The 15,329-nt window shown below is 38.7% G+C and overlaps 1 protein-coding gene across 8 annotated transcripts in view; it reads right to left on the reverse strand.

The window, feature by feature from the left end:
- SLC39A10 (solute carrier family 39 member 10) overlaps nt 1–15,329 on the reverse strand; it is a 45,179-nt gene that overhangs the window by 7,610 nt on the left and 22,240 nt on the right. For all 8 annotated transcript variants that reach the window (XM_087707672.1, XM_087707665.1, XM_087707671.1 and 5 more), the window contains exons 4-7: nt 12,729–12,898; nt 11,794–12,012; nt 9,364–9,484; nt 723–1,097 (exon numbers count right to left, since the gene is read on the reverse strand). In XM_087707672.1, the coding sequence (XP_087563798.1) occupies nt 723–1,097; nt 9,364–9,484; nt 11,794–12,012; nt 12,729–12,898 (885 nt within the window). The remainder of the gene's footprint in view (nt 1–722; nt 1,098–9,363; nt 9,485–11,793; nt 12,013–12,728; nt 12,899–15,329) is intronic.

Below are 15,329 nucleotides of genomic sequence, written 5' to 3' on the forward strand. Positions count from 1 at the left end.
TGGGGATTACATATTGCACTGCCCTGCTCCCCCCCCCAATAATCCCCAAGCAGGAAGATAACATCGCAGAATGCAAATATGAGCCCCTTTTGGAGTGAAGCAGCTTCCGCATGAAAACTTCTAGCGATATACCCAGGGATCTATAATCAAGAGCGCAGAAAGAGAAAGTGGCATTTCTTCACATAATTTTAGCAATAGCAATAGCAGTAGACTTATATACCGCTTCATAGGGCTTTCAGCCCTCTCTAAGCGGTTTACAGAGAGTCAGCATATTGCCCCCAACAATCCGGGTCCTCATTTTACCCACCTCGGAAGGATGGAAGGCTGAGTCAACCCTGAGCCGGTGGGATTTGAACCGCTGAACTGCTGATCTAGCAGTAGCCTGCAGTGCTGCATTTAACCACTGCGCCACCTTGGCTCTTAATAATTGCATTTCTTTCCCTATAAACCAGCAAATAATGTGTGGCTGCAAAGAAAGAGGGCCTTAAAAGGACTGAGGAAAGAGAAGAGCAGGCCTTTGGCTACTGAGGTGCTGCATAATCTGCCAGGAGCAATTAGAGAAAAAGGATACAGAGCCTTATTTAGCACCACTACTTCCCTTGATGAATCTTTTTTTTAAAATCAGACACACACTATCCCATTTTTCCCCTCCTCAAGTTTATTCGTTGCAAAGAGCACCTCAAACTACCCCATCCCATCCCCAAACCTTTTGTTTTGCTTACCAATGGCCAAGCCGTCACTAAAATTGTGGATTCCATCTCCCATTATTACCATCCAGGCAATATTAGCTATTCCGGTGTCTTTTAAATCTGTGCCTGAATGGCAGTGTCCGTGAGAGTGATGGGAATGTTTATGTGGCCAGAGATGGTTGTGCTTCCTCACTATTATTTTAACATCTTGACGATGGCTCCCATATTCCGCATCCGAGAGATTGTTGCTCTGGGCATTATGAGAGATGTCATTATGGGAGTGGAGCATCCGATTTTCCTCCTCGGTAGCAGACAGGAAGGGCTTTGGCAGAGAGTCAAGGTGGCCATCCAGATCTGTTAATTCAGTTTCATTAAGTCGATCATCGGACAGTACGGAATCATCTGCTCCTGACGGGGATGAACCCAAGAAATATGTAAGTTAACAAGGGATGAATAGGATGCATTGATTAGGATAGCAATGCTGTCAATTCCTAAATCAACCATTCCCAGGAATGCTAAATGTTGCGATATACGTGCAGGTATGCATCTGCCATACTGTAACACGTATAGAACAGAAGCAATAATTAACCATATGATTAAATCAGTAAACAAAAAGCAATAATTGGCCATATGATTAGATCAGTAAGACAAACTGTCCAACTCCAAGCGTTGATTAAATCAGTACCCTTAACACTAAGCAGATCAGCAACCACAGACTTGTAACTAAGCGTTGATTAAATCAGGGGTTACAACTGTTTAACTCTCAAACATTAATTAAGCATTGGATGTTTGCATGATGATAAAAGGTTTATTGACTATGAGTGTTCTTCGAGTCTACATGAGAGTAAATGAGTTACCATATACTGTAAACTTGCACAATCATGATTGGTCCCCATTGGCTATGTGAATCCACCCCTCCCTTGTGTATGCTCAATAAAAAAGGACCCCCAGACTTCGTTCTGGGTCGGTTTCGTCCCGAAGGAAATTCGTGTCCGAGTCTTCTTTCCTCATTGGCTTCATGAACCACCCGCGGAGAAATCGCATCTGGTGACCCCGACGTGATGATCTGTGCTGCCCATCTCATCTCACCCTCGGCCGGGAAAAGCCTCGCACCCAGGGCCGGCCGTCTGCGAACGGAGCACCCTCTCAATTCGTGAGTATGGGATCGGGTTTCTCGAAAGAACAGGAAGCGCACCTTCATGAGCTTCGGGATATCTAAATTTTCTAGTGTAATTATTCAAGCGATGGGCAAGTCGCTTCCCGTTTTCCCCTCAAAAGCATTTAATTGACTTATTGACTGATGTCTAAAATCATTGTCCAATCTACCCGGAAAAAGGGGTCTTTAAAGCTCTCCTTATGGATAAAATTGGGCACCTACTTCCATGAGGAACCCCGAGCCCCTCTGGGCGTTTTAACAACATGGCGTTTACTTATCAAAAAGGCCTAGCAAGCCCCTTCCTCTTCCCTTCTCTCTTCTTCTCCATCAATATTGAAACATGTGATCACCTTTTCTGGTCAGGGCTCAAGCCATGTGGTCCTGTCCAACAGTAAACCATCTTTCCAAGCAGCCTCCATGTCTCCAGTGTCTTCTTCCCCACTTGGAGCTGAACCCAGAAGGACATTTCTCTCAACAATTGGCGACCCACAGATGGGACTCCAAGCTAGCCTAACAAATGGATATGGCCCAGGTAAGCCTCCCATGCTGGCACAGACCCCATTGAGTCTGAGGGTGGACTTTATCTTGGCCTTAACCATTGGATCTAGGTTTTAAAGGGGTTTTGAGTTTGAGCTCAAAGGCTGCCTGGAAAGAAGGTGAGTACCTTTAAATTTTAATTCTCTAAAGTTTAAATTTTTGTTGTTGTTTCTGTTGTTCTGTGATAATACAGGAAAACTAATTTGGCTACATAAAGGTACTTAAAAGAAAAGGGAAAAATGTTGAGGTTTCTTTTTTTTCTCCTGTCTCTTTGTCTCTTTGTCTTCTATGTAACCACGTGGTTTGTTTGTTAAGATTTGTGCCTTCCCTAATTTGACATATTTGTGCTAGGAATGTAGGATGTGAAAACCTGAGAGTTCTGTTTTTCCCTTCTTATTTTCTCCTTGTTCTTGTGTAAATGTGTGACTAAGTCTTTGTGCACCCTCAAGGTCTAAACTGGCAGAAATAGCCTTCGCTCAGTTTGTTTCCCCCCCCCCCAAAAAAAGAGTACAGATAAGGTTTTTTTTCCTTCCTTCCATCCCTTTGCCTTAAAGTAACAACCCAGGAAATGTTTTAAGTTCATTTACAGGAAAAGTTTCATCCTTGCTTCTATCGTGTGTTTAAATGATTTTACCTGTTTATTTCCTTCCTGAAGCATGTGAATCCAGACCCCATTTTGCATCTGTGATATCCCCATAAATGTTACCAGTTTATCTGTTTAGTAACTGATGATTTTACCTTTTTTTTTACTCTGCCTGCAAGCTTTCTACCCACCCAGCCCCAAGCCCCTCCCTTACCCTTAATCCCCCAACAATGCCTTTTCTGTGGGGGAGGGAACCTTGTTTTCATGTTTTTCAGGCCTGGAAGATTTACTCTTCAGGTGAGTAAAGATTTTTTCTTTTGGGGGAGAAGGAGAGTGTAGCCTTGTGTGTGCATGTAAAAACCCTCTGCACATTTATCTGGCCAACCTACTCGAAACCTGGCCTCTAGAAGACAGTTTTCATTTAGATTTTGTAACAAGTTTGCTGATTTTCTGGCCACCATCAGATGAACTGAAGATAAATTCTACCTGAGTTTCTTCCCCAAAGCGATTAAAGCCTGACTGAATGGGAAGACCTAGGTAATTGGACTTGATTACTTTGATGTAATGTCTGTTAAAAAATAAATTCTTAGGTGTGCATCTAATAACATGTGGAATTGAATTGAACTGATGTTTGATCAGCTAGCTAAATAAATAAATAAATAAGCTTGGGCTTGAAGCTGTGGGGAGGGAAGAGTAGTTGGGATTTAAACTGCTTTCTGAGTTTCCCCATTGCTTGGAGAATGAGCCATAAGTTCTCCAAGGAAAGAAATTTGAAGATTTAAAGTGACAGAACCTCCCCCAGGCCTGAAAGTGTTGTTTCATGGTATGTGTGCATGTGTGTGTGTAATCATTTTCAGACCTGGAGGGAAGTTGAAATTTCTTAATAATAGAAAATGGAGCTCATTGGCTTATGTACAGCTCCCTGAAATAATTGTAATAACTGCTTTGTATGAAAGAAGAATGAAATGGGATATTTTTGTGTGTGAAATTAATTTACACAAGCAGTCTGATTGCAGTGCAAATGTACAGTAAGCTGCAAGATTGTTTAATGGTATGTGTGTGTATGCTTGTGTGTTATGATTGGTTGGCATGAGCAAGCATGATTGCAGTATGAATGTATATGTCCCCGAAAGTGATAACTGAAGAGATCCAAAGACCTGTGATTGCCTGTGTGAACCCCCCCCTTTTTTTTCCCCTCTGGGTCATTCTTTGGAGGGAAGCAGGAGAAATGGGGAGAGTGTGTGTCTGCTCATTTACAGTGAACGTGTGTATGAGATACCTGTGAATGCCTCTGTGCATTCCCCGCCCCCTTCTTTCCCTCATTCCTTTTTGGGTCATTGAAGGGCGGCTGAAGTTTTCTGCTCATTTTAAACAATTTTTTTTCCTCTCTCTTCTGAGACATTTGGAGTAAATGGGTGACTTGCTCCTTCACCTTTACCTTTTACTATTATCTTTTCATCTATAAAAGTTATGCAGTTACATTTCCTTTTCTGCTCTGAATGCAATTTTGACTTTTTCTCTTTTCCTTCTGGAAATTTTTGAGGTTTAAAATGCTTAATTAAACCTATAAACAGAAATGATTTTGAGATATTTTGCTTACATTTGTAAATGTTTTAACATACTTGATGAGGATTTGCTTCCATCTGAATGGAATCTAATATTTTGGAGCGTTGACTCAAAGTACCTCTTTTTTTAATTGCATTTTTTTAACAAAAAAGCTATTTTTCTTCCCTTTCTCTTTTACACCTGAGTGCATTTGTAAAAGCTTGTGAGTCAAGGTGCTTTACCCTATGATATTTTGTTTGTTTGTTTGCAACACAAGTTGTTGTCTCTTTTGAAAATTTACTCATCTTACTGCAAAAGTGTTTCAATCATAGAAGCAGTGGGAATGTCCTGTTCCATGAAATTTACATCATTTACATTGTCTGCCTTCTGGAATAATGTTTGAATTTCCACATTTGGACAGAATGGGTGAGATTCCACAACATGGGACTAAAGATATGTCTGTAAAGAACTGTATATTTGGCCTCTCTTTTTCTTCACCTAAGACACAAAGGACTGCTAACTCTTGAATTGGCTGCTGGCGATTGCATTCTGATAAAACCTGACATGAGGAGAAAAAACTTAGCCAAGTCTGGAACTGACTACCAAACCTGACTGACCACTCTTATCAGCAAGCTAAGCCTAATGCCATCCAGCAGATATGAAAGAATGGACTCTGAGATGGAGAAGTAAAGACCAAAAGACTTTCTTCTATCCCCAGAAGACTATTGGGGAGGGTGAAAATTGATCCTAAAGTTCTCTTTCTTTGCTTTCTTCACAGAAATTCATTGTTAGGTTTCTTTCTTTTCTCATTTATATTGTAATCAGTTTTAATGTATTCCTGTAAGAATTGTATTTTGAGAATGATAGCACAGCAATTCTGAACACCTTGGATTTATGTCTAGTGGGAGGGAAAGTTTGTCTAAAATGTCTGTATTTTCTGTATTGTAGAAGCAGCTACACACACACACACACACGCATACACACACACCAGGAAAGAGAGATAGAGAGAGAGAGAGAGAGAGAAGAGCCTATTCAGAATTAGATTGAAACTATCTCCTCCACACACAGTTTTTCCTAGGTTGATTTTTAGCAAAACTCAATTTGGCCTCACTAAAATAAGAGCCAGGGCAGGTTGAAGAACCATCCCTTTTAATTTTTGGGATTTCTGCTTGTCTGAAAGCTCACAGAAAATGATATCTGATACTAATTGGCATGGAAAATTGGATACTGTAAATTTCTTTCCAGAAATTTGTGCCCCGGTTGCTAGACCTTCATGGTTGAAAGCTATCTGGGAGCCACTGAAGAGATCCTTCTAGTGTCTCTCTCAATGTTTTTTCATCAGAATTAGATCTCCCTGATCTGACCAATTTTAATCTCTTGTCAAACACATGTGCATTCCACTCACATGTTTTGAAGAAAAAACAAAAGGAAGGGGAGTATGTGGGAAATTTAATTTTACAAATTGCTGTCTTCAAATTGATGAAACTGGCAAAGTAGTGGCCAATCTCAGTTGCAGAAATTGGTTCACGTACCCATGCAAAAGTGGACAGGATTAATGGATGATGCAGGCTTCCTGGGAGGAATTTTTCGCAATTGGAAACAAGCCACCTTCATGGCAGGCATGGCGCTCCTAGGGTTTCTCCTTTTACCCTGTTTAATCCCAGTGCTCCGAATCATCATTCAATCCACAGTAGAAAGTATGACACAGGGCAAAAACATTAACACAGCAATCTTTGATTCGCAACACAAAGCCCTACTAACAGCATTCTCTGATGAAGACCCAGAGAAAAACGATACTCCCTTCCGACTCCTCAAAATTTAAAACAAAAGGAGGAGATGTTGCGATATACGTGCAGGTATGCATCTGCCATACTGTAACACGTATAGAACAGAAGCAATAATTAACCATATGATTAAATCAGTAAACAAAAAGCAATAATTGGCCATATGATTAGATCAGTAAGACAAACTGTCCAACTCCAAGCGTTGATTAAATCAGTACCCTTAACACTAAGCAGATCAGCAACCACAGACTTGTAACTAAGCGTTGATTAAATCAGGGGTTACAACTGTTTAACTCTCAAACATTAATTAAGCATTGGATGTTTGCATGATGATAAAAGGTTTATTGACTATGAGTGTTCTTCGAGTCTACATGAGAGTAAATGAGTTACCATATACTGTAAACTTGCACAATCATGATTGGTCCCCATTGGCTATGTGAATCCACCCCTCCCTTGTGTATGCTCAATAAAAAAGGACCCCCAGACTTCGTTCTGGGTCGGTTTCGTCCCGAAGGAAATTCGTGTCCGAGTCTTCTTTCCTCATTGGCTTCATGAACCACCCGCGGAGAAATCGCAGCTAAATGGAGATATTTTGGAGAGCAGCATAGCCTTATATTTGGAAGTCACGTTGCCAATCTTGATTACAACACAGAATAGTGTTTAACCCACAGCTACAAACACTTTACATTACTCACTCCAGCTATCATCTAGTACAGAAGTCCCCAATCCTCAGGCCGTGGTCGACTACTGGGTCATGGCCTATTTGGAACCAGTCTGCGCAAGAGGCGGGTAACATACTTATGCACAGCTCCACTCACCCAAGCAGCAGGTTCGCGCGCACACATGCCCGCCCCTCATGCGACCCCGTTCCTTCTCCCCCATGAGCTGGACCACCAAGCCACAAAGGTTAGGCAACGCTGGTCTAGTATTGGCAATATATGTGGGGTAGGAGGGGTGGGGGAGAGGTACTTTTATGTGAAATAGAAGAGACGGAACCAGAAAACTTAACGCACATTCAATAGAACGTGATAAAATATATTTAAGGTGTTTGAATGTACATAAAGATGTGTACATGAGAATACATGCCATAAGAACATTTGTTCATACAGCAGGGCCGGTCAAAAGCCTATGTCTGTGTATACGTTGAGGCAGTTGTTTTCTTTATTTTTTGGGTAACTGGCATTCTAATTATGGATGCTCGCATTACTGAGAACTATCTGGTACTTGCTTGGGAAAGATATTGAGCACATACGTTTCAAAGAACTATCCCAAATTCAATTGTTTATATCTGAAAGCGGGGTGGGGGAAATACACCCAGAACCTGGACAGCCATAGACATCCAGGATAGACAATGCTAAAATAATTCTTAAATCTTCCAAGGTTGTATTACTGTTAACTTTTATATGGCTATGAAGTTACAGACAGAGGCTTGTCTGTATAAGCAGATGCAACACAACTCCTAATAGAGCACATTCTGGTATTACCAAAGTGGTGGGTTAGGAACCTAGGGACAAGGTGAAATTATAGTTCAAGTTCCTAAACAAATCCTAATCTCAGAAGACACAAATAAAGGGACATTAATCAAAATGGTCTTGCATGCAAATATATTAACACAATACACCACTTGCTTTAACCCTAAATCATAGTTTGCAAAAAGAATGGCCTTTTATTTTGGCTTCTAGCTAATTATTAACTAGGATTCAATAATTTGACAATGATGCATCACACAAACACACACAAAAAAACCTTTCCTAATTTGTAGGTGAACGAGAAGCCAGAATTTATAAGCCAGTTCATAATAAGACCCGTTGTTTTTAAAATTGCAAAAATCCACACATTTGGGGAAAAATTAATCAAGAGTTTTGTCAAAGCAGTATCTTCCAAATATTACTTGGGCAGCATTCAAAAAATATTCTCCAAAGCAGTATCTACTCCAATAATATATGGCATTATATAATACATAAGCATTATGCATATATTACACAGACACCTAATTATATATAAAGTAAAAATATTGGGTTTCTGTCATGATGGACTCTTGTGACGAGCCGATTGACAGATGATGGAAGCAGTTAGCTTCCTCCCATAATTGGGGCTTACCAGGGGTTGTGACACTAAATATATACCTTCTTCCCTGGCTTCAGCTGATAAGGAGGAGACCTGTGGCATAATGGCTAAGACGTTTGCCTAAGATGCAATACAGCACAGGTTCAAATCCCAGTAATGGTATGGCTAGCTGATGAGAGCTAAATAGCTTGAAATAGATCTATACTAGTCTCCCTTTATTTATTTATCAGCACAAATAAAACACACACTCATATATATATATATATATATATATATATATATATATATATATATATATATATATATATATATATATATATATATATATATATATATATATATATATATATATATATATTTATGCTGATAAATAAATAAAGGGAGACTAGTATAGATCTATTTCAAGCTATTTAGCTCTCATCAGCTAGCCACACCCTTACTGGGAATCGAAGCTTGAAATAGATCTATACTAGTCTCCCTTTATTTATTTATCAGCATAAATATAACAAATGTAATAAAAAGGCAACAGTAAAAATAAAGTCACAACCCCTGGTATGCCCAAATATGGGAGGAAGGTCACACTTCCACTCTCTGTCTTCGGCTCGTCACAAGAGACCATCCAGACAGAAACCCAATATTTTTTACTGTTGCCTTTTTATTACATTTGTTATATTTATGCTGATAAATAAATAAAGGGAGACTAGTATAGATCTATTTCAAGCTTATATATATGTTATATTTATGCTGATAAATAAATAAAGGGATAAATAAATAAAGGTGACTTTAAATATATATATATATAGGTTTAAATTTGAATGGATTGGGGAATATGTTAACATTTGTTGATTACCTTTGCTTTATTAAACGACAGCAGACATAAATATTATTCATTAATGCAGAAGAGTTAACTAATCTGCTAAATCCATATTGGCAACTGAGGTAAGATACTGAGTTTGCACAAAAGCTCCAGTGATAGTGGCAGCCTGGTCATAAAAGAGATACCTGCTAGTGGCTTGAGTTGAAGCCAGTCAGCATCAGGTCTGTTTAGCTTATGATCTGAAAGTTTCCTTCCAATGGGTGATTCATCAACCTTTTGTTTCGTCTTACACCATTTCTGTTTTGTCTGAAAGAGACAAAAAGACCCAAGTCTTAGTGATTTTTTAACTCTGAAAGGAAACAGCCCATTAGAACAACTTCCTAGAATAATACAAAGGAACACATTCCACTAAAGATCCTCAAATTGCTCAGCTTTAGAACCTTGTTGAAGCTAAATTGGGCAATTAGCAGAAACATGAATCCATCTCTTTTCAACAGAAAAGTCTCATTAAGAATGTTGTTGTGCCACTTGTCAATTCCACTTGCCTTATTCTATTATTTTGTTCAAATCTATCTCATTAATATATGCAATATATTTTCATTGTGACTCTTGCCAAATAGTGCAAAAATTTTCTGCACTTTCACACCCTTAACTAGAGAATTACTTCTGTACTTGACGTACAGCATGATGGTGTGTGTGTGTGTGTATGTATGTATGTATATACAGTGTTTTTCAACCACTGTGCCGCGGCACACTAGTGTAAGGTGTGCCGTGGGAAAATTACTTTATATATAGTCAATATAGGCACAGAGTTAAAATTTTTTAACATTTTCTAATGGTGGTGTGCCTCGTGATTTTTTTCATGAAAAAAGTGTGCCTTTGCACAAAAAAGGTTGAAAAACACTGTATATATATGTATGTGTGTATATATATATGTGTATGTATGTATGTGTATATATATATATGTGTGTGTGTGTGTATGTATGTATATATGTGTGTGTAGGATATTGCTTATAATCATATATATATATGATTATAAGCAATTTGCACAGTAATATACCATTGATATCTGGGTCCTTTCTTCTCTAGTGTCCCAGCCAAAATAATTTGGGGAGGGGATGACTAAATATCTAGAAAGTATAAATCCATTGGTTTAACTAGCTGGGAGTAATGATAGGAGGCTGGTATATAGATTTGCCTTTCAAACTCATGGATCTGCGTGCACCAAAAAGGGGTCGCAGTGTCTCTGTATTATTTATCTGTATCTGCATAATCAAGTAACCTATGTTTCTCACTAAACAGAAATACTTTTCCAGACACACAAAGAGCTACCCATTTTTCTATTTTCAATAGGATATGGCTTTGGAGAGATAACTATAAAAGGCTAAAACAGGATTGTTATTTTTTAAAGAAAATACCTAACACCTAAAATGTTAATCCATCAACCTCTGAAATAATACGCGACAAATCTAGTCCCTTCCCAACAAGCTGCAGAAAGCTTAACAGTGGGAACTGGGACCACCACCAACTCCATTGCTAGAAGCAACATCACATGATTACACAAATTTATGAAGTCCCAGTTGCCATTGTTAGGCGAAATCTACACGGTCAGTGTCCTGCAGTCACATAAAGACTGCAATTGGCGACTGCCTATTCGTTTCTCCTTTGACTTTGCTTGTTGAAATAGCAAGACTTATATACCGACTGCTTCATAGTGCTTTGACAGCCCTCTCTAAGTGGTTTGCAGAGTCAGCATATTGCCCCCAACAATCTGGGTCCTTATTTTACCCACCTCGGTAGGATGGAAGGCTGAGTCAACCTTGAGCTGGTTAGGATCGAACTGCTGGCAGTAGGCAGAGTTCACCTGCAATACTGCATTCTAACCACTGCACCATGGCAATGAAAACTGGCAATAAAAGTCAGTGTTGGTGACTATGTGATTGCAGGGTGCTGTGATGTCATCACTGCAGGCCGACTGCCAAGTGCCCAGATCACGAGACCATGGGGATACTGTGATAGGTGCAACTACAAGGACCCAACGTAAGTCCCCTTCGTTCATGTCATGTAACTTTAAAGATTACAGGTATAAGGTCCGAAAAAACCATGGCTTAACATGAGAGCCTTAACTGCTCTCAAGAAATATTACCAAGCTGTTCTTCTTTAGTGACCAGAATTGGGATCAGCAGCTTGATTGTTAAGCAACATGGTCGCTAAATTAAACCAGGACTGTATTTATGATCTTACTTCACATTTCCTTTGCTTTTACAGAGCCACAATGTGAAGACTGGTTACAAGATTACTTTTTCATCACTGTTGTCACTGAATGGTCCATAAATGAGGCAGTAACTAAACAGAGTACCTGTATCCTGAATCAGATTTCAGTGTTTGAATTCAGATCTCAGCCCAACTCTCCAATACATTATTATCCACTTTTGGGGACCAGGCAAACTTGAGGGAAGGAGATTTAATACAAAAATAAATTTAATGGGTTCCTGTCGGATGACAGCAGTAAGAACTAACTGACAAGCTGAAATTATATACCTATTCCTCCTTATCTGTTTTCTTTATTGCGCAACTTTATTATATCTTAGAAAGCTGGATTTGCTCAAACATACCCTTTGTTTCTTATAGTGTTTGTACATTCGTATGCAGTGTTCAATAATGAACAAAAGGTAAATCCCTCCAAGGGCCACAAGTCCTTTCAGGACAGCATCATACTCTTCTAGGAAGTTCGGAACTGATCCTCCATGGTCGTGGGAATGGCCGTGCAGATGCGGGTGCTCGTGCTGGTGCCCCTGGCCCTCGTGGTGGCTGTGATTGTGGGCTCCTTGGGACTAAGAAACAGGAAAAGAAGATTTATGCACAAAACATTTCCCAGTGGAAAGCCAAATCCAAATGATGCGGAATGATGTGTTTCTCAACTACAAAACAGTGATACCAAGTTCATTATCATTCTTATGCTTAAAAGCGAGCATGACAAAGATCAAATTGGTCTAATATTCCTGTTCTCAGCAATGGTAAATTAGATGGTCCCTGACAGTTCGAAATGAGCTACAAAATAGCTTTGGGTTATATTTGCCTATTCCAAATAATATCTTGGATAAATGATTTTGTGATGCTGCAAGTGTACTCTCTATTGCGAAGCCTTAAGGATTTATTTATTAACAGATTTCACTTGCAGATTTAGAGAGAGCAAGAGAAGAATTATTAATTCAACTGCATATTAGTTCAACCTTGCCTAACTTTTTCCAAACGTAGGAGGCTCAAAATTGGTTCTTGCTGACTGGCCTATATCCCTCATTTATAGAATAGATATCACTGCTTTTTGTTCACATCTTCCCAACTTTTGAAAAAGAAGTGAGATACATAAAACCCGACCTCTAATAGGCATTATATTCAGTCTATCTACTCATCTCTGCTTGAAAAGAGATGTTTCAAATAGTATAGCCTTTATTGTCATTGTACATCATGTGTACAATGAAATTGGTTAAAACGAAAAATGTTTCACAAGTAAATGAAGGCATAAGCCCTAGAATGAGACTGGACGTACATGTGGTAGCAGATGAAGTAATGCATCTCCGCTCATGGTTCCTACAGCAAGAGCAACCAGGAAGGTGAGAAGGAATTTGAAGCATCCCTGATTGATTATAGGAATCAAAATCACGCCTAGCAAAGACAACAAGCTAATAACTGTGATAGAAATGATGCCACAGATCCAGGCTGTGAAAAGAAGGAAGAATACAAATTAGAAAAAAAAAAATCACAAAAAATCAATAAATTATACACTAAATCAGTGTTTCTCAACCTTGGCAACTTGAAGATGTCCGGACTTCAACTCCCAGAATTCCCCAGCCAGCGAATGCTGGCTGGGGAATTCTGGGAGTTGAAGTCCGGACATCTTCAAGTTGCCAAGGTTGAGAAACACGGCACTAAATATCAAAGGATAACATTATTCAAAGGAAACCTGGTCAGCTAAAATATAACTTATTTTATTGTATATTTGAATAAAACACAAACCATTTTTATGACTTATTATGCACTTTTCTAACAAATACAGGCTATGCGACAGATTTTTTTTTTAGAAATGTAGTCTGTTAGATTAAATTATAATTTTATTATAATACTGAATTAATTAACATTTCAGAGTGCATTTCAATACTGTAAAGCTAATACAACCACCCAGATCACTGATTAGTGAATTTATGTTATTTTCCACTGTTTTCACTTACTGATCACCTCCTAAGGACTCTGGGGTTTCTGGTACTGTAGTGGAATTTCCAAGTAAAGACACATACAAGATTCCTTCTAGTGTACTAAAAGGTTGTCAAATGTGTGAAATTCTGCTAGTTATCAAATTTGCCTCTTGTACTAATAACAATGCACCACTGTTGCTCTGCACAAGACTTTTTCCTTATACGATAGCTCTCTCCAGAAAAAGTGTAAATACATGCATGAAATTTATCAAAATACAATGCAATTGTCAAAATAGAACGCAATATAAGCATTGTTGCTGGAGAAAAGAAAGGAAGAGAAAGCCGAGTCGAAGACAGATCTCACAGATTTATGAAACAGGTATGGAACATATGGGACTTCTGCTAAATATTGCATGCTTCAGTGTTCTTCCACTCACTTTAGAGAGTGAATAAAATACATTTGATCCTACACGTTATCGAAAATACATAAATGCCATTTGATTCCATCCAATGGGCGGTTCAAGTCTACGTTTAGGCACCAGTCTGCATAATGATTTTATTTTTTGAAATCTGACCTGTATTACTTTGGAAGTAATTCAAGGCGACGAACAGACCTAATTCTCTCTTATTTTCCTCACAACAACAGCCCTGTGAGGTGGGTTGGAAGGAGAGAAAGTGATTGCCTAAAGTCACCCAGTCGCTTTTGTTTGATTGACTTCAAAATCACTTTCTTGTGCTGAAAAAAGAAAGTTGTCCCACAAAAACTGAACAGTGGGAAAGAGGAACATACTTAATATGTCTGAGGTGTAATGTTCTATTTCCTGCTGCTCCAGCCTTTTTCCCCTAGAAAACCTGGGGAAACACTGGCCCTGGTCTCCTCAGGATTTAGTTGTGAGTTCATGAGTACAGCATCTCGATTTAACTAAATCCCCCAAGGCCAATTTTGCAGTTTTTGTTCAACAGTAACACAAACATTAAGTGTAGAATGTAAATACAGCCTTATAAAGCACCTTTTGAATCCGAGCTATTTATATCTAGCAAGTTTACACTTATCTTCCCAAGATATACACTGGGAAAAACAAACTGTTTGCAAAGGAATGATGGAATAAAAATAGAGGAGGATGGCGAGACAAGATATAAACACAGGGACTGATGGGAAGAGGAGAAAGATGAAGCAGAAACACTAACGAAGGGTAGGAAAAAAATTAGTATCAGGAAAAACTGATGTGACAACTCTGCAAATGAGAACAGAGGGGATACTGAAGCACTATGTTAGTGCAGATTTTCCAACTTGAAGCCTTTCAGGTGTGTCGACTGACAGCTGCCATCATTCCTCACCAGTAAGACCAATGGTCACCCTAGCAGGAAATTATGGTCTGAAAGGTCAGTTTGCTTCAAGGTCTGCATCGGATAATCTTGTTTTTAAACTAGCAGATCAGAACAAATTTTAAAACAATAATTAGGAATCTGTCTTTATATCAAAGATCATCTTTTATGTCCAGAAGAGACCAGACAGCTTCTTGATTAGAATAGACAAGTGCCACTCGTATAAATTGAAGATAATTTGATTTGTATTCAGAAACACTACCTTTAAATAAACTGCCTCTGGTTCCCTCTTCCCAAAAATTAGGTATCTTATGGTGTTGCAGGTCTTTCGAGATTATTTATATTCATCGATTCCTCATCATCTAGTTAGAAAAATGCTTCTTTCAAAAAAGAAGCAGTTATTAATGGAAACTTTTTAATTAGCTTGGTTTAAAGACATATACAAGCTAACAGGTTTTCTTGGCCTTTTTAAAAGCATACACGAAGTCACTTTTAACATTTTAATTGACAGAAAATGCCTAGCAACCTTTCCATAAGCTCTACTGGCAATTAAACTAGGGTCAAATCTGGCTAAAACAAGACTACCCAGAGAAAAGAATTATTTGCTAACAAATGCAGTGTAGAGATTATTT

This window comes from Thamnophis sirtalis, unplaced genomic scaffold (genome assembly GCF_051295495.1).
Source record: "Thamnophis sirtalis isolate CommonGarterSnake01/CBP01778 unplaced genomic scaffold, rThaSir2_p1.2 scaffold_1, whole genome shotgun sequence".
In the NCBI taxonomy this organism is placed as follows: Eukaryota; Metazoa; Chordata; class Lepidosauria; order Squamata; family Natricidae; genus Thamnophis; species Thamnophis sirtalis.